Here is a 23,931-nt window from a genome sequence, read left to right as displayed (position 1 = left end):
TTAAAATAATAAATGATTTTCCCATATACACATCTTTTTTTATATGTTTTTTAGCAACCGAGTTAAAATTTGAAACCACCATTCATAATTTCACAAGTTTAGTAAAATCAATTTAAGAAAATATACTAATCTAGATTTATTTTAGCTTAGTCTTTATACTTTTGACTGGAGTTCATTTTATCTCTATATTTTTAAGATACTCATTTTTTTAATTGTATTTTTAATTTTTGTTCATTTTAGTCTCTTTATTTTTAAAATATTTATTTCAATCCTTGAACATTAAAAAAAAAGTGATCATTTTGATATCTTAAAAATAAAATAAAAATAAAAATGATAAGACCAAACTGAGCACTTTTTAATGGTTAAAGACTAAAATAAACTAAAATTGAAAGTATAAGTACCAAAGATTTACATTTAAAAAGTTTTTAAAGTATACGATCCAAATGAACCAAAATTCGAAAGGGTAGAAACGAAAATGAACATTTTAAAAAATTTAATAATCAGATTTAATGAAAGTAAAAAAGTAAAGAGACTAAAGTAGTATTTAAACTATATTTTTATTATTACTATTAAAAAAAAAAAAAAGGAAAAAGTAGAATATAGATGAAAGTGGAGGATGATGATGTAATTTAAGAGAGGCAAAAAAAAAAAATGAAAATGAAAATGGAAGGTTCTTGCTTAGCAATTAATGTTTCCTACCTAACTCCATTTGGACAAAGAGAAATGGCAAAAAACAGGGGGTAAAAAGTTTGAAAAAGTAATGCGCTTTTTCCTCAAAAAGAAAATCTTACCATAGATTCCCAACTTTAAAAGGGCTCCCTTTGAAGTCTTATGCAAATTGCTCTCTCTCTTTTTTCAACACTTTATTTATTGGCAAAACATATACCCACTCAAACTTTAAGATTCAATTTGATCAATAACATAACAAAAAAGTAAACTTGAAGATTTGGTTTCATAATATAAATCCAATTAATTAAAGGGTATTATTGCAAAATTATGAAACATGTATACCTCTCATGTCTAGTCATCACTATTACTAAAATTTACGGTTTATTATAATTTACACACGAGATAAAACAATAGATATGGGGTTCTCAATCTTAAATCACCTCTATTCTTTTCTTTTTCCCATCCCTAATGCTATTGAGGCTGAATCTGACTCTTGGGAGGTGGTTAATCTGATTAACAATAGCACGTTAGATTTTACTAAGATGAAGAATGTTGTTGATGAGATTGTGTTTCTGGTTGAACGGTTGGGAAATGTCCCTTTTTCTTTCTATCCTTGTACTCAAATTGAGCTGCTCATTATGTTGCCTATTATATTGTGAGATTTCTATCTGTTATTTATCCTTTTATTTCTTCCACTTCGAAAGTTGATTGGGGGTATTGAGACTCTTGTTTCCTAGCTAGATTTTAGATGTTATTAACGATGACTTTGTTCCTCTCTTGCTCTTTATGTCGGGGGTTTAATGAATTTTCTCTAAGATTTTTAAAAAAAAAAAAAAAAAAAAAAAAAAGATGAACGGTTAATTTTAATAGGTATTTTTAAAAATGTTTGAAAATTAAGAAAATTTTATATAATTTGTTTTACATACCAAATAAGTACATGAGAATTGACACCTTAACCATGATTAGCTTATATATATTTTTGTTATTAGTTTACATCACGTAGGTAGTTGGTATTTTTTTTTTATTATATATAATAATATTAGTTTATAATTTATTGTTTTAACTACTTTAGGGGTATGTTGTTTTTTTATCTTTAATTGAAACAATTTCAAATTCTTCACGTTTTGGAATACAAATAATAAACAAATCCATGTAAATATTTTTGGACATTTTGACATTATATATTTTGTAATGTCATAGAGTTGACAAAAAAAAAAAACTATTATTTTTGTTTTATGTTAGAATATATTTTAATATTAGTATCATGGTTTTGATCTCTATATATACTTTTAAAATTTTTATTATTCTGAGTATAACTATGTACAATCAAAAATTTGAAGTTAGAGGATTAAGTCATGGTATTGAATTTAAGAAGGAAAAATTTTGTGGGGAAGTATACTTTTCCAAATATTAAGAGAAATTATAAGGAAACTTCAACCTACAATAGAGTTTTAATGTGAAAACTAAACCTAATAAGCTCTCAACCCTAAGACTCTTTTTTTTTTTTTTTTGAAATATATTAGTTCCATTTAAAACTCTTAATTTTAGAGGTCTTTTTAAATATAAAAAAATATTTAAAAATATTTATACTTCATAGCAAAGTATAAATATTTTTGAAATTTTTCTATTTATAAGAATTTTCCTTAATTTTATTTTTAAAAATAATAAGTTTATAGATTGAGTTGATCTTTTTTATTTATTAATTAAAAAATAAAAAAATAATTGAGTGCGAGGATGGTTGAGGAGTTGCCTCAAGCAAGTCCCAAAGCTCATAGGTAGGCCCAAGCTCAAGAAAATTTGGGAGGAGACATGAAAAAACATACATCTCAAAAGAAAAAAGTTAGAGCCTCGATTTTGGGTCAGCCAACAGAGCTTATGAATACATATTGCCAATGGAGAAATAACTAAGTCATGTTTGATTTGACATCCTACAACCCCAAGTGTTGCAATTACCTTGACATTAGCGGAGTTAAATGTAACCACACAAATATGTGTCAGAGAGAGCGTACTATAATAGCTCTTTCCGACGACCCCCAAAGAAAAAGAGTAAGAAAATCTCCCAAGGAGATACCCAATCTTCCTTTTGTGCATTTAGTTGAACTATACATACTCCATCACTACATATACTAACCTAGGTATCAGAGTTTCGTAGGTTCGATATCACCATCACATCAGTGTGAGAAACTTTCGTACAGGTGAACTCAAAAAGCAAGATCAAATCGAAAAAAAAAAAAAAAAAAAAAAGCAGGTCGACAAACGATCTCCCAAAAAGCTCGTGATGACAACATATGCTGAACTTTCCATGTCAACCAACATTATAACTCCTTGAAAAAAAAAACAATAACAAGAAGAAAATTGATAATTATAGTTTTTTTTTTATGGAAAATGATAAAAATTTACAATTCCACAAACAATAATTTTCTAAAAGAAAATTAAAAAAAAAAATAAATGACAAATTTCTTGGATTATACTAATATGTAATAATACTCGCTACTTCAATGTCAATATAATCAATTTGGATAAAGGAAAATAATTTAATTAAAAAAAAAAACAAAATATAATAAATGTGTTTTAATATAATTGTCAAACAAAAAGATTGTCAAACTTATCAACACATTTAGTTTTGAAAATTGCACCTACTTGCAATTAGAAACAATCAAAGCCTAAAAGAGAAACTTCATGCATTTATATTCATAAATTTAAAACTTTTAATGAACACAACTATATAACCAAATCAAAGTCAACCAAAAATACCTAAAAGATGAAAAATAATGCCATTGCATGTATACATAACATATATAACATACATAACATACATATAGATATTTTTATAGAAAGTAAAGTTGCAATTAATATTTGAAATAAATGGTAGGTTGGAGGGTAATGGAACTACACACACCTAATTTTAATTAAAGAGGTTTAGTTGAAAGATGGAACTAATTGGGGGAGTTGTTAGTCCTTCCAATTTATTTATTTAATTTTCCAAGTCTTTATTTTATTTCTTTTTTTTTTCAAGAGAAAAATAAATCTTTTAATTATTATTAGAGATAGCTACATCATCTTTCATTCTATTCTCTCTTTAACCCTTTTTGGTTGAATATTATTTGTTGATCTAAATTTATTTACGAAAAAATTGTTTGACAACTTTTTGGTAACTTACATAAATGATAACATGAAATTGTGATTTTGAAAACCATAACAAATTTTTTTTCTTTTTGTTCTAAATATTCAAATAGATCATTCTCATTGTGTGTGAGAGAAGTTAAAAAAGAAAAATTGATGATTCATTTCTAAGTTGGATGAAAAGGGGGAAAAAAGAATTGAACCTAATAAGTTAGGAAAGGACAAAAGTTTGAACCTAAACTCGGGAAAGGAATGAGACGAACACCTATATTAGAGCCTAAGTCGAGGAAATATAATATACGAGTACTACAAATTAATAAACTGTTTAAATATCACTTTATTTCCTAAACTTAAAATAAAAAATCTCATTTATTTCTTAAATTTTTTAAGTTTATTTTATCTTAGTGTTGTTAAACTTTCGAAAGATTCATTTTGACCTTAAATTTTTATATTTGTTTCATTTTTATCCTTATACTTTCATAACGTCTATTTTAATATCAAATTTTTTAAAAACAACTTTGTATTGGTTCCTTGAAAAAACCAATCGTTTTGATCCATTTTATTTTGTTTTTCATCTAATTTTCACTTATTTCACTGTTTCGTCACCTCTAAATTTTTTATGTTATATAATATATTGTCCACTTTCTATCAATATTTTTTAAAATTAAGTCAAATTTAAAAATTAAGAAAAAGTTAAAGGAAATTATTTCAAATGACAAATCTGCTAAAAATATCTACATACAATAACAAAATATCATAGTCTATTTGTAATGATAAATATAGATAGTAGTCTATCGTTGTCTATTGTGATCTATCACAAATAAATTAGAATATTTTACTATTATTTATATATATTTTGATTGATTTTTCTATATTTGAAAAGAAAAAGTTAACTTGTTTTTATTTTAAGATTTTAATTAAAAATTGAAAAGAGTCTTTAAGAGAAGTAAAATTATACGGTAAAAATGTTGAAAGAAAAGCAACAATAAATTAACAACACTTTTTTTTTTCTCATTTATATATATATCTTCTTCACTACATATATATTATATATCATAAATAAATCAAAGAAGAACTACAAAAAAAAAAAAAAATCAAATTTCAAGTGTCATTTAATCTCCAAACTTCTACAATCCAAAACACAACTTTTCAATCCCAAAAAATCATACCCATTACCATTGCTATCACTAGAAGCAATAATTTTGCCATTTCCACAGCTGCAATTCTTACTATTCTCAAACCCCAAACTGCAAAAGAAGCAAAGACTATTTCTCCCTTCGTTCTTCATCGTCACCGTCGTCGGGTACGGTGGCGGGCTGATTCTAAGGTCGAGATTCAAATCCAAAACCTCTCCCTTTGGTGGAGAAAAATTATTGATAACTGGTTTCTTTCTATCTTCATGATCCTCCAAGGTGGAATTGGAGGCAAAAGATATGGTGGTTGCCGGAGGTTTCGCCAAAGATGAGTCAATGATCGGTCGGTGAGTCATTGGATCGATTCCTCGACTTAGGAGCTTTCGTTTTATATGAGTGTTCCAATAGTTCTTTATCTCGTTATCTGTTCTTCCCGGTAATCTTCCAGCTATCAAAGACCACCTGTGTACATGGAACAAAAAGTACCCATAAATCAATACTCAATCAAAAAGCTTTCTTTTCCAGATTTTGGACACTCCTCAATCTTTAAAACAAATAGATAATGTTTCTGTTTCTTGTTTTTTTGTTTTTTTGTTTTTTTCTTAAATCGCAGCGTTTAGTAACAGTTTCTTTCTTCTTTATTCAGAAATATTTTTTGAGTTTGGGTAGAAATTTAAGAAGCAACTCAAAATTTTCATATTCTTTTTTCCAGAACATAATTAAAAGTAGTTGTTTATCATTTTTCACTTTATCTTGTATCTAGAATTAAATATAACATCAATTTCTTTTATTCAATTCTAACTACTCACTTTCATGCAAAATTTTTACCGTTTAGATTTAAAAGTTCGTGAGAATTAAAAAATAAAAAATACTTATTTTTTTTTTTACCAAACTTAATTTCACCTTCCAAAAAAAGAGTTTTCACTTGAAATGCAAATCCAAGATAAAAAAAAAAAAATAAATTAATTAAACGAAGAATGCCATACTATTATATAGATATATACGTCAGAAACATACCTATTTCCAAGGAGGCTATGGAGTTTGATAATAAGGTCATCTTCATGTTGAGTAAAATTGCCACGCTTAAGATCAGGGCGGAGATAATTAATCCACCGAAGTCGGCAACTCTTGCCGCAGCGGAGGAGACCGGCAGCCTTCGGAAGCGACCGCCAGCAGCCCTCGCCGTGAGCTTTGATATAAGCAATAAGACGATCATCTTCTTCCTTGGTCCAAGCCCCTTTGTTTGTATGAGCCTTCTCACAACAAGGAGACCTTCCCATGGATTTTCTTTTTTTTTTTGGTTTTTTCCTTATGGGTTTTGCAAATCTTGAAATGGGTTGCTTTGTTTTTCTACACTTGAAGAAGAAGGAAAGAAATAAAGAGCAATAAATATATATACATATATAATATATGAGAAAGAAAGAAGAGAAAGAAGAAGAAGAAGAAGAATGGAGTTGTTGAATATTGTTAACTTTATTGTGAAGGGGAATGGGGTATGGCCCTTTTAATAGAGTTTTGACTCATTTGAGAGTTATTAAGAGAGAGAGAGAGATTGATTTTGATAAAGCTTCTAGATGTGAGTTGGTAAGATAGGTTTAATTAGGGAGTGGCTAGTGGGACCTTCTTTTAAAAATAAAAAATAAAAATAAAAATTGATTTTGATTAAAATTTAGCATTAATATTATAAGTCTATTTCATTAAATCATGGGGTAAACTTAAGGTAGGTATAAAGTGAGAGGTTATGTATGTGTGTGTTTGTGTATATATTTATAATAATATATCAATATTATGTGTACTCACTTTCTCTCTCTCCATTTGAAACTTTTTCTTTTTATAAACTAAAAAACAGAGTATCAGACAATAACATGATGAATACATAATATATAATATCAAAGCTAAATTATTTAGCTTTCAAATTTTTAGGTTTATGTCTATTTCATTTATAAAATTTTGAAAGTATTTGAGGAAGTTTACTTTTCTAATCCCTATTTTAAAAATGTAGGTCATTAGTAAATGTATTTGGTATCTTAATTTTAAAAGCGTTTACCTTTTTAATCTTTCAAGTTTTTACGTATAAATTGTTAGTAGAGATACTATTTTAGTTATTGAATTTTGAGAATAAGTTTAAGAAGTCGTCAAAGTAATTTTATTTATTATTTTAAATAATTATATAACATTTTGAGTTAGAAAATTACTTTTGAAAAATTATCTCTCCTCCCTAAAGTTATTTTTCTAATTTATTTAATATTTCATATAACTAATTAAAACAATAAAAATATATATTACGTCGGTAGCCTTTTAGAAATATCTTCAAAACTAAAAAGTTACGTATCGAAAACTTATAAACCAAATGCACATATTCTTCAAAACTTAGAGATTGAAAAAGTAATTTTTTCAGTTTCCAAACTTTTAATTTTGTGTCTAATAAATCTTTGAATTCTCATTTTTACATTTAATAAAACTATCGACAGATGTATTCAATATTTATAAGAATTTAACCCAATAATAGATCAATAATCATTTTTTAAAATGTTCGAATATATATTGATAATTTTATTAGACAAAAAATAAAAAATGAATAGATCTATAAACATGCGCTTTTCAAAATTGACAAAAAATTTAGAAACTAAACTTGTAAGTTAATCCTAGGATTATTATAAATATAAGGGTTAGTAGGATGATATAATGATTGTTTTAGAGTAGAAAAATACAATGAAATGAACTATATATATTGTATTGTTGAACCTTGTTTTAGTTTCATAATTAAAAATTGATCTTCTTCTTTCTTGTTGAAAGTTCAAAGTTGAAAACTTTCCAAGAAGGTGCAATTGATTATATAAGGAATGGGAAATGAGATTTGGTAGCATTAGTTAGCTGAATTTTGGTATGTTGTGAGAAAATGGTCACATGAGTGGTTTTGATGGCATTTTATTATTATCATTCTTTCTTTTTCCTTTGTTGAGCAAAAAGAAAGTGGTAGTTGTGGGTTCTTTATTCTTTAGGTATGATATCATATAATTAAACTCAATGGAGAGAAAGGTTTCTAGAAGAGTTGGCAGTTTGGTACCAAAAGGAAGATGATGTGGGCTTTGGTTCAACTTCTCCCTTTTTCCTCCCTCTTTTCATTTACAAATTTAGTCCCTCGACTTTTAAATTTGTGTTTAAAAACCTTTTAGGCTCTAGAAAGTATCAAATCCGTCCTTTCGATCGATTTTTTATTTTTGTATTAGAAAGATCTCAAACTTTCATTTTTGTGATATATTCAAAATTTATAGTTGTTTTAATATGAATGTGATCCATTTCAATTTTTCATCTTTTAAATTTGAGTTTTTTCTAAAAAAAAAAAAAAAAAAAAAAAAAGAATTAATAGGTCAAGTATTATCTATTAATTTTCAATGAATTTATTAGACAGTTTCAAAGTTTTTGAAGTTTTGTTAAACCCAAAATTAAAAGTTTAAAAATTTATTAGATGATTTTTATATTTCAAAAACCTAAAATCATTTCTCTTTGTTTCATCTTAAACTAAAACTCACTATCTCCTGTGGCCTATTAATAATGTACTTTCTTCTCTAAAATTAGAGATTCAATCTACTATTGTTCATAAGCTGCTCTCACTCACATGAAAATGAATCATTTTTACAGCCTTTATTATGATTTGATTTCAAACCAAATCCCTCTAAACATAACTCTTTTTTCTCATAAACCCAGACCTGGAAAAAGTAATTAAATTAAATTAATTGTCGAATAATTTCAAGCTACTCTACTCATTTAAGAAAGGAACAAATATATATATATATATATATAGGTGCATTCCGAATGGCACAAAATTACAAATTGACACATGACAATTTTTTTTGTATAAAAAGATATTTTTTTAATATTTCTTTTTCTATTTGTTAGTAAAGAGGATGCGCAAAGATGAATGCATCTAAATATTACTCTAATCACAATGTGATACTAATAAAATAAAACAACGTATCACCTATTGATTACATGCCAACGACTACACAAAATGAATACATATATATTACAATAGTACTACAAATTTTTCCAAAAAAAAATAATAATAATAAAGGGTAATTGTTTCTTCCCCTAAAAAGGTGGAAAGAAGGGGAATTGGAAAATGAGTTTGAAATTAAAAGTAATAAATGGGAGAATAAAATATATTTTGGTCCTTATACTTTGAAGTTTAATTAAATTTAGTATATATATATATATATATACTATTAAATATCTAATTTTAAAAACGGTTTGAATTGATTTAAGAAAAAAAAAATTTTAAAAAAAACCACTTTTACTTAAAGACTTTTGATAAAAACTAATTAAAATATATTTGAAATATTATTTTGAGTAATTGTTAAACACTTCAATTTCTTCCAAAATAACTTATATTATTAAATTAAACACTATAAAATTTATTCCAAGCACACCCTCAGTGATGTACTTTAAAATAATTCTTAAATTTAGTCCCTATTATTAGTTTTTTCTTTAAAAAATTTCTTATTAACTATTATCATTTTTACTATAAATTTGGAACCACATTCACATACTACACGTTATTGTATGAAAATTACTATTATTATTTAATCAATTTCGATAAAAATTAACTTCGGTAGACTAAACTTAAGATTTATTGAAAGTTTGAGAATCAAAATTAGACATTTGGAAATATGAGAACTAAAATTGAACAAATTACAATGTATAGAGACCAAATAGTATTTTAACCTAAATACAATATGTTATAAAAAAGGTAATTCTTATAAATGGTAAAACTGCTGAAAATATTTTTAAATACACAAAAATGTTACTGTCTGTCAGTGATAGATCGAAATAGACCATAGTAGACCACGGTCTTTTATTGATATACAACGATACTTTACCATATTTGTAATAAGTTTGGTTCATTCTCTTTCATTTAAAAATAGAAAAAAAAAATTTAAAAGAAAAGAGAAAAAAAATGTTTTTGGAAACGAGGGAATGAGGAAAAATGGGTGAGAGATAGTAGAGAAGCACTTTGGGGGTAATTTGGTAAGGAAAAATATATATATATATATATATATAATATATATTATATATATATATTGTAGTTTGAAAAAATATATATAAATAAATTAAAAAAAAAAAAATTGAGATGATCACGTGTTTAGGTATTTGAATAAGACACACTCGTGGGCCTATCTCAAAAAGCACTTACCTAACTCTCTACTGCTTCTCTCTCTCTCTCTCATGGCAAAACCTGGTGGTTTTAATGTTCTCTACTACCAACTACCGACTACTCCTACCTTTCATAGTACATTAAAATAATATTATTTTCCTTCCTCTTCGGTCGATACGAATCTTTCTACCGATCGTTATTAAAAATTTAACAGCTATTTACTTTTTCGAATAAGAGAAATGGTACGATGGTCGGTGTTTGTTGACCCGTTAGTATTATGGCAAGATATTTTCTCTATGTTTAACGATTATTTTTTTTTTCTTTTAATAGGATTAGTTCTCGAATCATTTAGGGACAGTTTGTTCTTTTGGGAATGTAGATGACCTGAATCTTGAATATCCAAAATTATTGATGTCTAATATCTTTAAATCACCTTGTTTGTTTTGTAAGAATATTTTTATAGATATATGAGAATATTTGGATAACTATGCTTTATTTTTTATGATTTTTATTTAGAAATGTCTCGAATTTATATGATGTTCCATGTATGTCTTTCATTAATTTATAATTGTTTTAATATAATTCAAACTTATATAACATTTTTGTTATTAATTTGAATTTCTTTATAAATTATGATTGTTTATATTATTGTTTTTATGTTATTTTTCTTAATAAAATCAAATAATATTATATTAATTAAAAAAAAGTTTATAAAATAAATACTTTACATTTGGAAAGATAGAATGATATATAAAATGTAAATAAAAGAGTGTTTTATATATATATAAAGAAAAATAAAATGTACAAAAAGTAAAGATAGGATGTCCTCGACATAAGAATCTAGAAAACTCATGTTTTAGGAGAATATCCAAAACTCTCAAGATGTCTTTTGTAAATACATCCTAGGATGTCTCGAAATATCTAGATGTCAAAACATTTTACATTGCTATGAAATAAATACAGTAATCTAGATGGTCGTTCTATGATAATCTTGGATACGTGCAAAATAAATTATCCATCGTAAATAATGTGGACGTGACTGACAATCATATAGAAAATTTTACAGTCAGCAAAGTAACAATTTTCCTAGAAAATGGGGAAGGAATGGCAAGTTGGGCAAGTTGCAATGTTGGTATTGATTAAGAGAGCAAAATTTCAAAATATTGCTGATGGATGGATGTGCTTGATAGAATCTCTCTAGTTGAAGATATGAGTAACAATATATTACCTAATTTTGATCAATGACCTACACATTTATTAATCATCTGTTTTTATTGCTATGCAGTATGAATTAGGTTAGTTGATTAATATGTTACTGTTAATTCACATCAATAACAAAATTAACCATTTACTACCGAAATGTTAATTCAAACTAACTCAGTAGATAAGACATCGATTATCATTTTAAAAGATAAATGTTCAATTTTCCACACTCCAATCGTTTTTTTTTTTCTTGAATTAAAACCATTACGAGTGTAAGAAATTAAACCGAGTTTTGAATATTAAATAGTGCTTTTTTATCCTCCGAGTTTTACTCACTTCCTAATATCATAGAAAATTAATTTCATAATTGAAATTCCTAAAGTACTAAAAGAAACAACCACGAAATTTTCCAAACATGTTCCCATTCATCATATTCAAGCATCCATTAAAAAACATCTGAGTCAGGAAAAAAAAAAACAATTCAAAGAACACATTTCCCACCTTTTTGAAAATTATGCAAGTTTCTTCGCAATTTCTTCAATATGTTCAGTTTTACTAAGATCACGTGTGTAAACAAAAAATAAATTAAAAAAACTATTTCTTCTATTTTTTTTTTTTTAAAAAAAAACAACTTAGATTTTGAAAATAATTTTAAGGAGATACCAAACCACATAAATACAAAAATACATAGGTGAAAGTATTATTTATAAGTTAAATTTAAATATTAAAAAAAATATATGAACCCCATTCGATAAACATTTAGTTTTTTTTTAATTTTTTAAAAGTAAGTTTATAAACACTTCTGCCACCTCTAATTTTCTTTATTTGTTATATATAATTTATAAATGTTTTTAAAACCAAGCTAAATTATAAAAACTAACAAAATAATAATTTTTAAAAACTTGTTTTTGTTTTTTAAATTTTGATAAAAATTTAACTCTTTGTAATTAAAGAAATATGCAAATCATTTCAAGATATTTAGAGAAAAAAAAATGAAATAGTTAACGAGCCCAAAAAATTAACCAACAGAATCAAAGTTGTCAAATTAAAACTTTAAAAATAGAATTATCTACATAAAGGGATTGTAGAGAGATGGAGAATGGAATATTTGACATATTGTGTAATATTAAACTATTGTTCTTTCTCACTTTATTTTGTTTGGTTTGGTAATAGGATTTGATGCAACAGTCTAGTCCAAATCTACATAAAAGAAACCAAATAGACTATGGTACTTTTTTCCTGGGTTTGGTGTGGGAGAGTACAAAAAGGCTTAAACAAAATAACACCAAATTCAAATCCAACAAAACACAATACTAGCTAAGATTTAATGTTCAACTAAAAGGCTAGTAAGTCTGTTGGCTCTACAGTCTTCTAGAACAACTGGAATTTTCTTTTTGGTTGGTAAGGAAAAGGATTGGGAGTGGGTTTGAAGATGATTAAAAAAAAAAAAAGGAAACAATAGAGAGAGATTCCCCCATTCAACAAAAGGCAGCTATGTTATGTGGATACCCACCACCCACAAGCTCCTCCTTGTAAACACCAACAGAAAAAGGCTCTAAAGTTTAAATGTTGCCAAAAGCCCCTCTTCATTGTTTTTTCAAACAGTATTGTCAATTCCATCTACTGGAGATTTTTTTCTAAACAGTTACTTAATTTGTCCATCTTTTGGTGCATTTCATTTTGGCTGTTTTTGACCACCTTGAATATTGTTATATTGTTATCCTACCACTCTGAATTTACTCCTTGATCAAATTCAAGGAAGAATAATACCAACATCCAGTGTATTGAAGATTTTATTTGTTGGCTTTTTAATTTTCTCTAAAACAGTGGTTTTGCAGATGTTTAAAATAAAGTATTAACATTCAGTTGTGACATTAAAGTATTTTCCTATAGAATATTTTTTTCATTGAAAATATCCGGTTGTGATACTTAGTCCGATATGTTCCTTTTTGAAGTATGGCTTTTTATTCCAAATGAGGACCTATTTTCTTTATTGGATTCCATTATTTAAAGTGAGTGTTGTAGACCATTTAGGATTGTCGTGTTTATGTTAGTTGAGCAAGACGTTTTTCTGTATTCCGGTCAAATTATTCTATATCGTGTTCTTGCTTGTCTACTCACTATTCCGCTATGCATGTTCTTCATCCGTTGAGTGCAACACATTGAAGAGTTTCAAGATCTTAGGGGGAGCCTAAGTCATTGTTGCCAGAGAACGGATTCTCAGTCTTAGGATGAGCCTAAGACTCAACTTCATAGAATGAGTTCTCTTTCTTAGGGAGACCTAAGAGTTGTCGATAAAGGGAGTTCACTAATCCAAGAGGAAGATAATCAAGTTGAGACGAATCTTACACATTGTCGGGTACCAAAGTTTCATATGCTAATAATAACATACTTGGGGAAAGTTTAAGTTTAGTTGAGAAGGAGTCACATCTAAGGGGAGCCTAGGTGCAGTGTGAGTTAAGTTCTACGTGAACCATTGTAGTAGTTGGTGTATTACAGATAAATACTACATTGTAAATTGCTCAACTCTTTAATATTAGTAGATTTTCTTTGCCCCCGAACGTAGGTGTTTATCACTGAATTGGGTTACCAACTGTTGTGTGTCTTTACTTATTTACTTGTTGGTATTTTTGTTGTTACAGTTGTGGTCAAAAAGATCCAAAAGAGTTGACTGAAGCTTTATAAACAAGGAGTTAGAAGTTACCTGAACTTGATCATCAGATATAAGGTGATGATCTGAAAATGAGCAACAAAGAATTAAACGTATAAAGCAAGACATAAATTTTCATGGTATGATGATAATCTTGCAGAGTGATTTTGTTTATGAAGCTAATACATAGAATCAGTATAATGTATCAGATCTCAAGTGCACAATTTTCCAGGTCTAGAAATGAACTCAATATTGATTGCTTTATAGGCAACTAGTCGACCTTGCTACTATAATTACTTCGATTTTTTGCGAATTTCATATAAGTAGCTCAGAATTACCACAGCAGCTGCAACTGCAACTCCAACGGCACCCTGTGCCAATACAATGCTGTCCTTCACAATTGCCTTAGCAGAACCTGGAGTGAACCCTAGCTCTGAAAGTTTCTTGTGTGATTCAGCATAATCTTTGAAGAATGCATCTTCATCCTGTATAAATTGACAAAAATATCATAAGAAATGGCTCATATATATGGTAGCTGAATAGAAGAATGGCCAAGTCATAATCATTACTCCTTAAACTATGGCATAAATTTCAATGAATCCTTAATTTCCGGTTCTTATCAATTACATTAGAACTATCATTTGATTGTTGGTTCGAATGTGGCATTATTACGATGAACCATATAGCTACCTAGTTTTCAATGATGAAAAAGGAATTAATCCCAATTAAAATCAATCAAACGGGATGATTGTTCTTTATCCACAAGAAATGGTTCAGTCTAAAGATTAACCGACCTTCTGAGAAGTACTAAACACACCGGCCAAATCTAAAGTTCTAAGTAGTGGTGTCCTTTAACTAGTTCCTCCATATGGGCCATTTCAAAGAGCTACTATAGTTCAGACCAAGCAGATTCTTTTATTTACAAATCTAATTGGAAATTAAGAAATCTTTTAGTTTCCTATTTGGGTAGCAAAATAGCATATTCCCGCTTTTCCATAAAGCATAAAAGAAGACCTTACTTTTGCATACAATTCCACATATGGGCGGAACTCAGGATCTTCAAGTAAAGCCTTGTCCGTAGGAAGTTTTAATAGTCCCTCTGATTCTCCTTTCAACAGTTCCCTATCAACATGAAATTGATAACAATCAGAAAAAACAGCACGTATGGCCTATTAATATGATACAAGGGTTAGTCTGAGATGTAGCTCAAGTCCTACACAAAGTATGAGTTATCAAACTTCAGAGGATCCTCGGTCCAAGGTCCATCAAAACCAGATCTCTCTGGATGTGCTCTTCCCTATAACATCAGAATTCACAACATATGATTCAATTAGTAAAACAATAATAAAGATATGCACGATAAAATGTTTGAAGAAATTACCAAAGTGTGACCTCCGGACAATGCAACAATATCCTTGTCAGACAGGCCCATCCTATAAAAGATGTCACGCAGATGCGGTGCACCTGTCACCAAAATTAGAAAAAGGCTGACATTTAAGAAATCAAGTTCAATAAGTGACAATTTCCTAACAAAACTCGAGCATGACAGGAAAAATGCACAAAACTTTGTAGAATCTGAATGTATCATTATCATTAAACCCCAAGAGAAAATAAGAAGCATCTTCCACTGAAGTACAAATAAATATAACAATATTTTATTAAGAAAAAGCAGTCTAAATATGAATTATCATGTCAAAAAGCATAAACTTTGATAAAATTTAACCATCATCGTCATGATTAAATCACATTCTAGGTTGCGGCACTGGCACCTTATGATTCCATAAACCTCTAAGCTGTCCAAACATCTACAGCTTACTTTCATCTTAAACACAAGAGCCACAATTTTACAGCAAATTGTGCAAGAAATAAAACCAATATAAACGATTGTAGATCTTCTTCCTTTTCTCTCTTTGACAAATGATTATACAATACAATAATCAAATTAAACCAGTTAGCTAGAAACTCAAACCATAATATTTTTCACTCACACTACATAGCTAGATACAGTGAAGGCATTCAGATATCATTTAATTTGCAGGACTGCAGGAAACTACATACAAAATAGAAGAATTATTATACCTTTTTTGGCATCAGGAAGTTGGCCTTCCCTGGCACAAATGTTTGAATCCTGAGAACAAAGGATTCAGATGTTACTGGAACAGATGATATAACCATGAATTGCTACATTCGCAAAGTAAACAAATGAATTACTCTACCTTTCTACCGGGAACAAAGTCAATGGTGGGGCCTCCAGTGACCTCAACAGCAACAACACCAGCTAGCTGAATTGAGTATATTTTAAACACTATCAGATCTTAGTGGATTATAAAAAGCTTCGTAGCATTGATGAATCGAGTGAACTTGATAATCTCATTGTTCTTGTCATAGTAGATGCATAATAATGCACGACAGTCTCTGAATCTGTCTTGGTGAATGTGTGATAATGAAATAATTATTGACGCTAGGATCAGGTAAAAATGATGTTCTGAAACTCTTGAAGCTGCCTTTGCCTAACATATACACTCCTCGCTGGGTACTTCAGCAGTACCCATCACTGTTGCCACCTTTTGCTAATTGAGGCTACAGGAACAAATATATGAAAATACAAATCCAACATTTGGGGCATAGATAGATGTTTTCTTTTCCCATTTTAAACTTAGAGTGAGGTGGGGAGCAAATGTGAACAGCGTTTGTGGCCAATTTCTCACCAACTCCAAATGCAACTTATATCATAATAACTTATCATTGTCAAAAAAGATTCGACAATATTAATTACAGTACAGGACATATAGTTTTAAAATTTTTCTTCAACGATTGTGTCAGTGTTAGTAAAATCTTCATATTACAATTTGCACTGTTTCATAAAGCTTTTATCTAGGAGTTATGATGAAGCATTAAACTTGTTTGTTTAAATACAAACTTAGGCAGGTATAACATATGAACTTGAAAGAAGCATGCATCTTTCAATATAAAGAGATTCGAAAATCACAGTTTGATCGTGCTATGCTAATAAATTTTCAATGACAACATATTTCTCATGCTAAGATTAACAAAGAGCGAAATTGAAACACTGAAGCAATATAATCCTTTATGAGATATATCAAGCCCATAAACGCAAAAGGTAGAGCTTTCAACTAAGCTCCATTAATTGTTCAATGACAACATATTTCTAACATAATTCTCATGCTAAGATATAAAATGCACATGATACCTTTAAAGCAGAATTCATCCGGTTCCATGTAAAATAAGGTGATATCAAGAGTGGTAAAATTTACAAAAATGTAGGCATATCAATAGTACCGTAACAGTTTCAATTACCTGGTACAGGTCTGCATAAGTAATCTTCGGATGTTTAGACTTCACTTCCTCTGTTATTACAGAACAAGCAATCATCAACCTCAAGAAATATCAATTCTCAACAATCATTTGTAGAAACAAAACACTGTAGAATTTCCTAAGAGCATCTTAAACTAAGAATATATTCTAAAATTAATTCCTATACTCTGAACTGCAAGTCAAATATGTTAATTTGCAATATTCGGAGGACATTCTGGATAAATAAGACAAAATCTTGAAACGAGTTCATTATAATCTCGAAGCTAACAACGGTAAAGATACTTCGAACCTTACTCAGTAAATTATTTGATTGACTTTCAGTTTATATGATCCACAACGCAAAGAAGAAAAACACGAAAGGAATAAAAAAGCATACCACAAAAATCAATAGCTTTTTTCAGTCCATTATTGGAACCATGAGAAAACTCCTCCTCGTTCCTAATCGATCCATTAGGCCCACAAGTTTTCGTAACCACATCGTAAGTCCCAGCATCATGCCAACTACATAAGACGGTACAGTATTAGAAACACAAACTTTTTTTGCTACAATTATCCGTCAGAAATCACTCCAACAAAATCAAAGAGAAATCAAACCTTCATTCAACAGAAATGAGAAAAACATCGAAATCGAAGAATTCCTAACTTCATCCATGCAATACCAGCAAGAAACAGCAGATAATCAATAAACAAGAAACTAAATCAACCACAGTCAACCGTCCGTCTACTTTCATTCAATAAACGAAACTCGAGAGAGAAATGAAATGAGAGAAATAACAATCCAAGACATATAAAACGATCAATCCTCCTATAGTTGAGAACAGTCAATAAAAGTCAATGTAGAGAGAGCATACGCCAAACGAAGCATGATCGGAGCGCAGTTCCGATTGGCAATGAGAGCGCGGAGGTCACGGCGAGCCTTATCGATCTCCTTGAGGTACTCCGTGTCTACGACGGGTAACGCCATGGGAGGAGTCTACAGAGCACCAAAACGGACGGCGTTTGGTTCGTAGAGAAGAGAGATTACCTGAAGAAGACGATGAAGATGAAGAATCGATGGAGAATGGAAATTATAGTCAGAGAGAAAGGGAAAGAAAGTGAAGAGAGCACCTCGAAGTTAGCAAAAATCTCCCAAATTGATAACGCGACCTTCAAAGCTCATCCTTTGGGCCATGAACTGCCACGCGGCTTTATATGAAATTTTTCAGTGACCCGAAATTATTTTCCTTTTTTTCTTCTTTCCTTAATCTTGGTTATTGTTGTTGATTGGAAATTGGAATTCCCATTGCCACATCAGCCTCGCGGTCTTGTGTGTCAGCGTGTCAGGCCATGTCTTAAATTAATATAATTTTGGAATTTAATGTATAGTTTTTCAATCTTCACCTCTTCGAGAAAATTTTAAATTATGCAAAAATAAATAAATAAATGTAGCCAACGTGATAAAAGTATTAACAGATATAATAACGGGGTTAATTGAGAAAAAATGGTCGCTTTAGAAGTTAATTAGGAAAATTGGGTGGTTTTCAAACTATTTAAAAAAATGGGTCGAAATTTTGTCTTTATCGAAATGCGTCTGTTAAAAGATACATTCTATAATATTTTAATAACATGTTGATCGGTCCAACTTAACGTGTCTCTTCAAGAGATGCATTCAGATGATTAAATTAAAAAAAAAGTTAATTGTGCAATGTCAAATCGAGCTGAATGTGTTGGTTCAACAGATGCATTTACACGCCCGTTCACGAGGTCTGCAGAGCGCCAGATCTCGTTGACCGTGGTGGAAACTTTCGTCTTTTTCCACTTCAATCCTTCATTAAATTTTGCCCATTTTTCCTTAATTCCTTCATCTTCTTTACCTATTTTCTCCTACCATCTGACATCCATGTTTTTTTCATTTCCTTCCTATTTTCTCCACCAAACCGCCATTTCTTTATCATATTCTCCACATTCTCTTCCAAATCCGACAGCCATCTCAAATTTTACCATCTTCCTCATCTTATTCATATTACCGCTATCTTTCATATTACTACTCTATTTTGGTGCTACATTTCTCTTGGTAAGTTAATATATTTTTGTTATTTAATGGAAAATTAAATTTCCCATGATTTTGTACCGATAGATGAATGTGTCTCTTCAAGAGACGTATTCAATTTGATTTTTTTTTTTTTTATTTAATGAGCTGAATGCGTCTTTTCAAGAGATGCATTTAGTTTGAACGGGTCAACAAATCATTAAAAAAAATTGCAAAATGCGTCTGTTCAACGGACGCGTTCCAATAAAGACAAGATTTTTCACCCATTTTTCCTAAATAATTTGAAAACTACCATTTTCCCTAATTAACTTCTAAAACCACCTCATTTTCTCAATTAATCTGATATAACATAATGCAAAAAAATTTATAGATATATAAAAATTTAAATCCAACACTCGAAAGCACTCAAAATCTATCAGATGTAGACTATATGGGACATGCTCCCATTGTTCACACTATAGATTTGTTTTCATAAATATTTGTAGACCCCACATTGTTGTAAGTGGGTCATGAAGGATCCCTGAATGAAGGGCCCTTGAGCGGAAGCGGGAACGTCCCAAATCCCATTTTTAGAGAGAAAGAAATTTTACAGAATAAACAAATAGATTATGTAATTATAAAATTAACTACAGCATGCTCAACAACAAAAAAAAATTAGGGATTCATGAAACTTTACCTTTGAAAACCTTCTTCAAGAAATTGAAGAAATCCCTTGATTTGCAAATCATGAACAAAGCCGAAAAAGCCAATTGGGACACCACCAATTGGAGACCTTAACATTCTCAGGTAAAGAACCCAAGAGTGGTGGACTCTCGCTAATTTTGATGGAGGGAAGGGAGGAGAATGAGAGTTTTAGATGAAAAGAGAGAAAAGAATTAAAACGCATGGAAAAATAGATAAAATGGTGAGGATGTTTTCATCGCAACCCTTAAGATTGACCACAAGGGCAACTCCAGCCAATGCACGCTATGCGATCATGTTACACACACTTGAGCCTAATTCTAGGACGCATGCGATGTATATGCGAAGTGTCGAGAGGCCTTATTCCTAAGTCTCTATTCCTGCTCATGTTCTCCCACACATAAACAAGATGATCGCATACCACTGTATCCTACTTCTTTGACGCATGCAATATCCTCTCCGTAGGGTGAATACGCTGTGTAATAGCAAACAGAGCTTATCTCTAAGTTCCCTATTCTTGCTTATGCGATCCAATCCGCTCTCCCGAAACTTAGATTTGGTTTTTTTTTTTTTTTTTAGTCTACTCTCTCAAGTATGCCTAAATGATGAATGATGCGCTCATAAGACAATGTAATCGCGTAACCTAGTTGGCATAAGATTATTCCTATCTCTGGTGAATACGGGCTTACATTGCTTAATACGACCAACCATTTACCCTCTCGAGCAGTTGGTTGTTGCTGACTTTACTCATAGATAAGCATTGCGTCTGCCTATAGACAGGCGTTGCTACAGCTTCACACTAAGTAAATAAGGTTTTCTCACAACACTCACGCAACGCACACCTCCCGATGGTTTGCTACATGCTTCATATTCCTATGTCGCACGATTAAGTATGCGATACTCTAACATTCTCACTAAGTTATGCAATGAAAGTTAAAGATGCTAAGTAAATGAAGATGGAGATGGAGTCAAAGGAAAATACAGAAATGCATTGATCACAAAATGTATTAATTTCTTAAGCCAAAATGTAATATAATACAATAAAAAAAAGAAGAGAAATGAAAAGGCGAGCTGGAAACAATGCCTTGCTTCTAGCAGATGTGTGTCAAGGCTGCCGGCGGTGCCATGGAAGGGTGATGAAGCTGACTCTCTCGAGATCTAACTCTAGCGAAGGCTCTGATTGTCACTCGGAATGGATGAAGGAGATGAAGAACTCTTAAGCTATCTTCTCACGCTTTGGTCTGGATCACAAGGATCCACCCGAAGGTAGGAAACCTTAGATGAAATGAAATTTTGCTCACCGGCTTCTATTTATAGAGCTTGATCGCCGACAACATTAATAGACCTGCTCTGATTCTGACATCTACAGTGCGTTGGTCCTTTTCTGAATCTCTGTTGCTAACGGCGTGGTAGGTGAAATGTCAACATCATCTTTTGATTTTTTCGAGATATGCGTTGATGCTTCCATTCCACCAACCTTGCGTTCATCCCTCTATTATGGTTATCATCATGTAGCCGTAATCTTACGATGATCGTATTCACTTGATTATCGCAACTTCTATGCGATGGACGCATGCGATTGATTACCGCAACACCCATGAGTTGAATGTATGCATTCGTCTTTGCGATGGAGAAGTTCTCCGCATGCAGTCGTCTATGCGATAGCCTGGCTTCCGTGTCTATGTCCGCTTTTTGCGTTAACTACAAAGATAGACAATTTAACGCATAATGACGCATAATATTGGGTTAGTCGAGATTCTTAATGCTGAACGACATAATAACGCATAATAACGCATAATAGTGGGTTACTCATCATCAGACGCCCCTGCTCGCATGTCCCCAACACAAATTATCAGGATTAGACCATCTGTGACAAATCACAACACTTGTGACCATTTCACAAAGCGAGCCGCGTCTGTAGCGTTACCAGGATAAGGTTTCCCTCCTTTATCCATTTACTATAGACCATTTTGGTTATCACTCAAGACATGATCCACTTGTATGTCACCACATACATGCTTGAGTCACATACAGATAACCAGGGATTTTATGTTTATTAGTTTGTGGTAAAGCAAATAAAACAATTAACCGAGCAAAATACAAAAATGTTAAGTAAATATCATATATTAACAACACAAGTATTCGTACATACTGTTTACAAACTACAGGACACGAGACTTTAGGGCATCAACCCCAACAATCTCCCACTTGTCCTAAAGCGAAGTGTGGTGTACAAAAGACTTAGTACAAAACAATAAACTAGGGCATAAAAGCCCAGTACAAGAAAATCTCCCACTTGCCCTAGTCCAGCTGCGGATGATCCTGTAGACCCATGCTCCATAGGTGACCCTCAAACACTATAGCCGTGAGAACCTTCATAAACGGGTCAGCAACATTGTGCTCCGAAGCGATCTACGTGACGATCACATCCCCTCAATGCACTATCTCGCGGATCAGATGATACTTTCGCTCTATGTGTTTGTCGCGCCGATGAATCCTTGGCTTCTTAGAGTTCGCCACTACCCCACTATTATCACAATATAGGGTAATGGGCCTAGAGATATCTGGAATAACTTCTAGGTCTGTCAAGAACTTCCTGAGCCAGACGGCCTCCTTAACAGCTTTGCAAGCTGCTACGTACTCCGCCTCCATAGTGGAGTCNCTACGTACTCCGCCTCCATAGTGGAGTCGGCGATGCACCCCTGCTTAATGCTTCGCCACACTACAGCTCCTCCGTTAAGAGTAAAGACTGACCCTGATGTGGACTTGCGAGAGTCTTTATCAGTCTGAAAGTCAGAATCCATGTATCCTGTAAGGATCAAATCTCTCGAAGTATACACGAGCATGTAGTTCCTCGTTCTCCGAAGATACTTGAGGATTTCACTGTGGTCCAGTGACCCTAGCCTGGGTTAGACTGATACCAACTGACTATGCCCATAGCGTAGCAGATGTCTGGACGAGTATAGAGCATCGCGTACATCAAACTGCCAACGAAAAACGCATATGGGACCCGTCTCATCTCCTCAACCTCTTGAGGCATCTTAGGACACATTTCCTTAGACAAAGTGACTCCATGTTTGAACATGCCTGAACGGCAGTAGGCCCCTCTTGGAGTCTTGCATCGAGTACTTGAGCAACATCTTGTCAATGTATGATGCCTGAGACAGTGCTAGCACTTTGTTCTTACGATCCCGAAAGATCTGTATACCTAGAACAAACCGAGCCTCTCCCAAATATTTCATTTGGAATTGGGTCGCTAGCCAGTTCTTAACTGCAGTCAGTAGACCTACATCATTCCCAATGAGTAGGATATCACCTACATACAACACTAAGAAGACTACTGAAGTGTTAATGATCTTCTTGTAGACACAAGGTTCATCAACGTTTTGGTCAAAGCCATACGACTTGATCGCAGTATCAAACCGTATGTTTCAAGATCGAGACACCTGTTTCAGTCTATAAATGGACCGATTCAGTTTGCAAACCTTTTGATCTTGACCTTGGGCTATGAATCCCTCGGGTTGTACCATATATATGGTCTCCTCAAGATTGCCATTCAGAAAGGCCGTCTTGACGTCCATTTGCCAGATCCCATAATTATAATAAGTTGCAATGGACAAGAGGATATAGATCAACTTTAACATAGAAACAGGCGAGAAAGTCTCCTCATAGTCGACTCCCTTTACCTGGGTAGAACCCTTTTCCACAAGTCGAGCCTTGAAGGTCTGTACCTTCCCATCAGCACCCCGTTTGCGCTTGTAGATCCATTTACAACCTATAAGGCAAACCCCATCAGGCTGATCTACAAGATCCCATACTGAGTTGAAGTACATCGACTCTATCTCGAGATCCATGGCCTTGACCCATTCATCCCAGTCAACATCCTCCATTGCCTTCTTATAAGACAACAGATCCTCAACATTGCCATCTGCTGCCATAGCAAGGATTTTCG

General features: G+C 31.5%; 2 protein-coding genes across 2 annotated transcripts; both read right to left on the bottom strand.

The window, feature by feature from the left end:
• Positions 1-4,881: 4,881 nt before the first annotated feature.
• LOC120077561 (myb-related protein 308-like) lies at positions 4,882-6,418 on the bottom strand. The gene is made up of 2 exons (XM_039031491.1): positions 5,943-6,418; positions 4,882-5,387 (listed from the first exon to the last, which is right to left on the bottom strand). The coding sequence occupies exons 1-2, from the start codon at positions 6,203-6,205 to the stop codon at positions 4,901-4,903; spliced, it is 750 nt and encodes a 249-aa protein (XP_038887419.1). The 5' UTR covers positions 6,206-6,418; the 3' UTR covers positions 4,882-4,900.
• A 7,643-nt stretch (positions 6,419-14,061) lies between these two features.
• On the bottom strand, positions 14,062-18,518 carry LOC120078025 (L-ascorbate peroxidase 3). Its single transcript, XM_039032199.1, has 10 exons — positions 18,377-18,518; positions 18,121-18,293; positions 17,646-17,770; positions 17,252-17,301; positions 16,150-16,215; positions 16,013-16,061; positions 15,315-15,397; positions 15,151-15,230; positions 14,953-15,055; positions 14,062-14,418 (listed from the first exon to the last, which is right to left on the bottom strand). Exons 2-10 carry the CDS (start codon positions 18,231-18,233, stop codon positions 14,227-14,229), a joined length of 861 nt encoding a protein of 286 aa, XP_038888127.1. The 5' UTR covers positions 18,234-18,293; positions 18,377-18,518; the 3' UTR covers positions 14,062-14,226.
• Positions 18,519-23,931: the final 5,413 nt, after the last annotated feature.

The sequence above is a fragment of the Benincasa hispida genome, chromosome 5 (assembly GCF_009727055.1).
Source record: "Benincasa hispida cultivar B227 chromosome 5, ASM972705v1, whole genome shotgun sequence".
Classification (NCBI taxonomy): domain Eukaryota; kingdom Viridiplantae; phylum Streptophyta; class Magnoliopsida; order Cucurbitales; family Cucurbitaceae; genus Benincasa; species Benincasa hispida.
The sequence above is the reverse complement of the archived record's forward strand: the minus strand, read 5'-3'. Positions and strand labels throughout refer to the sequence as shown.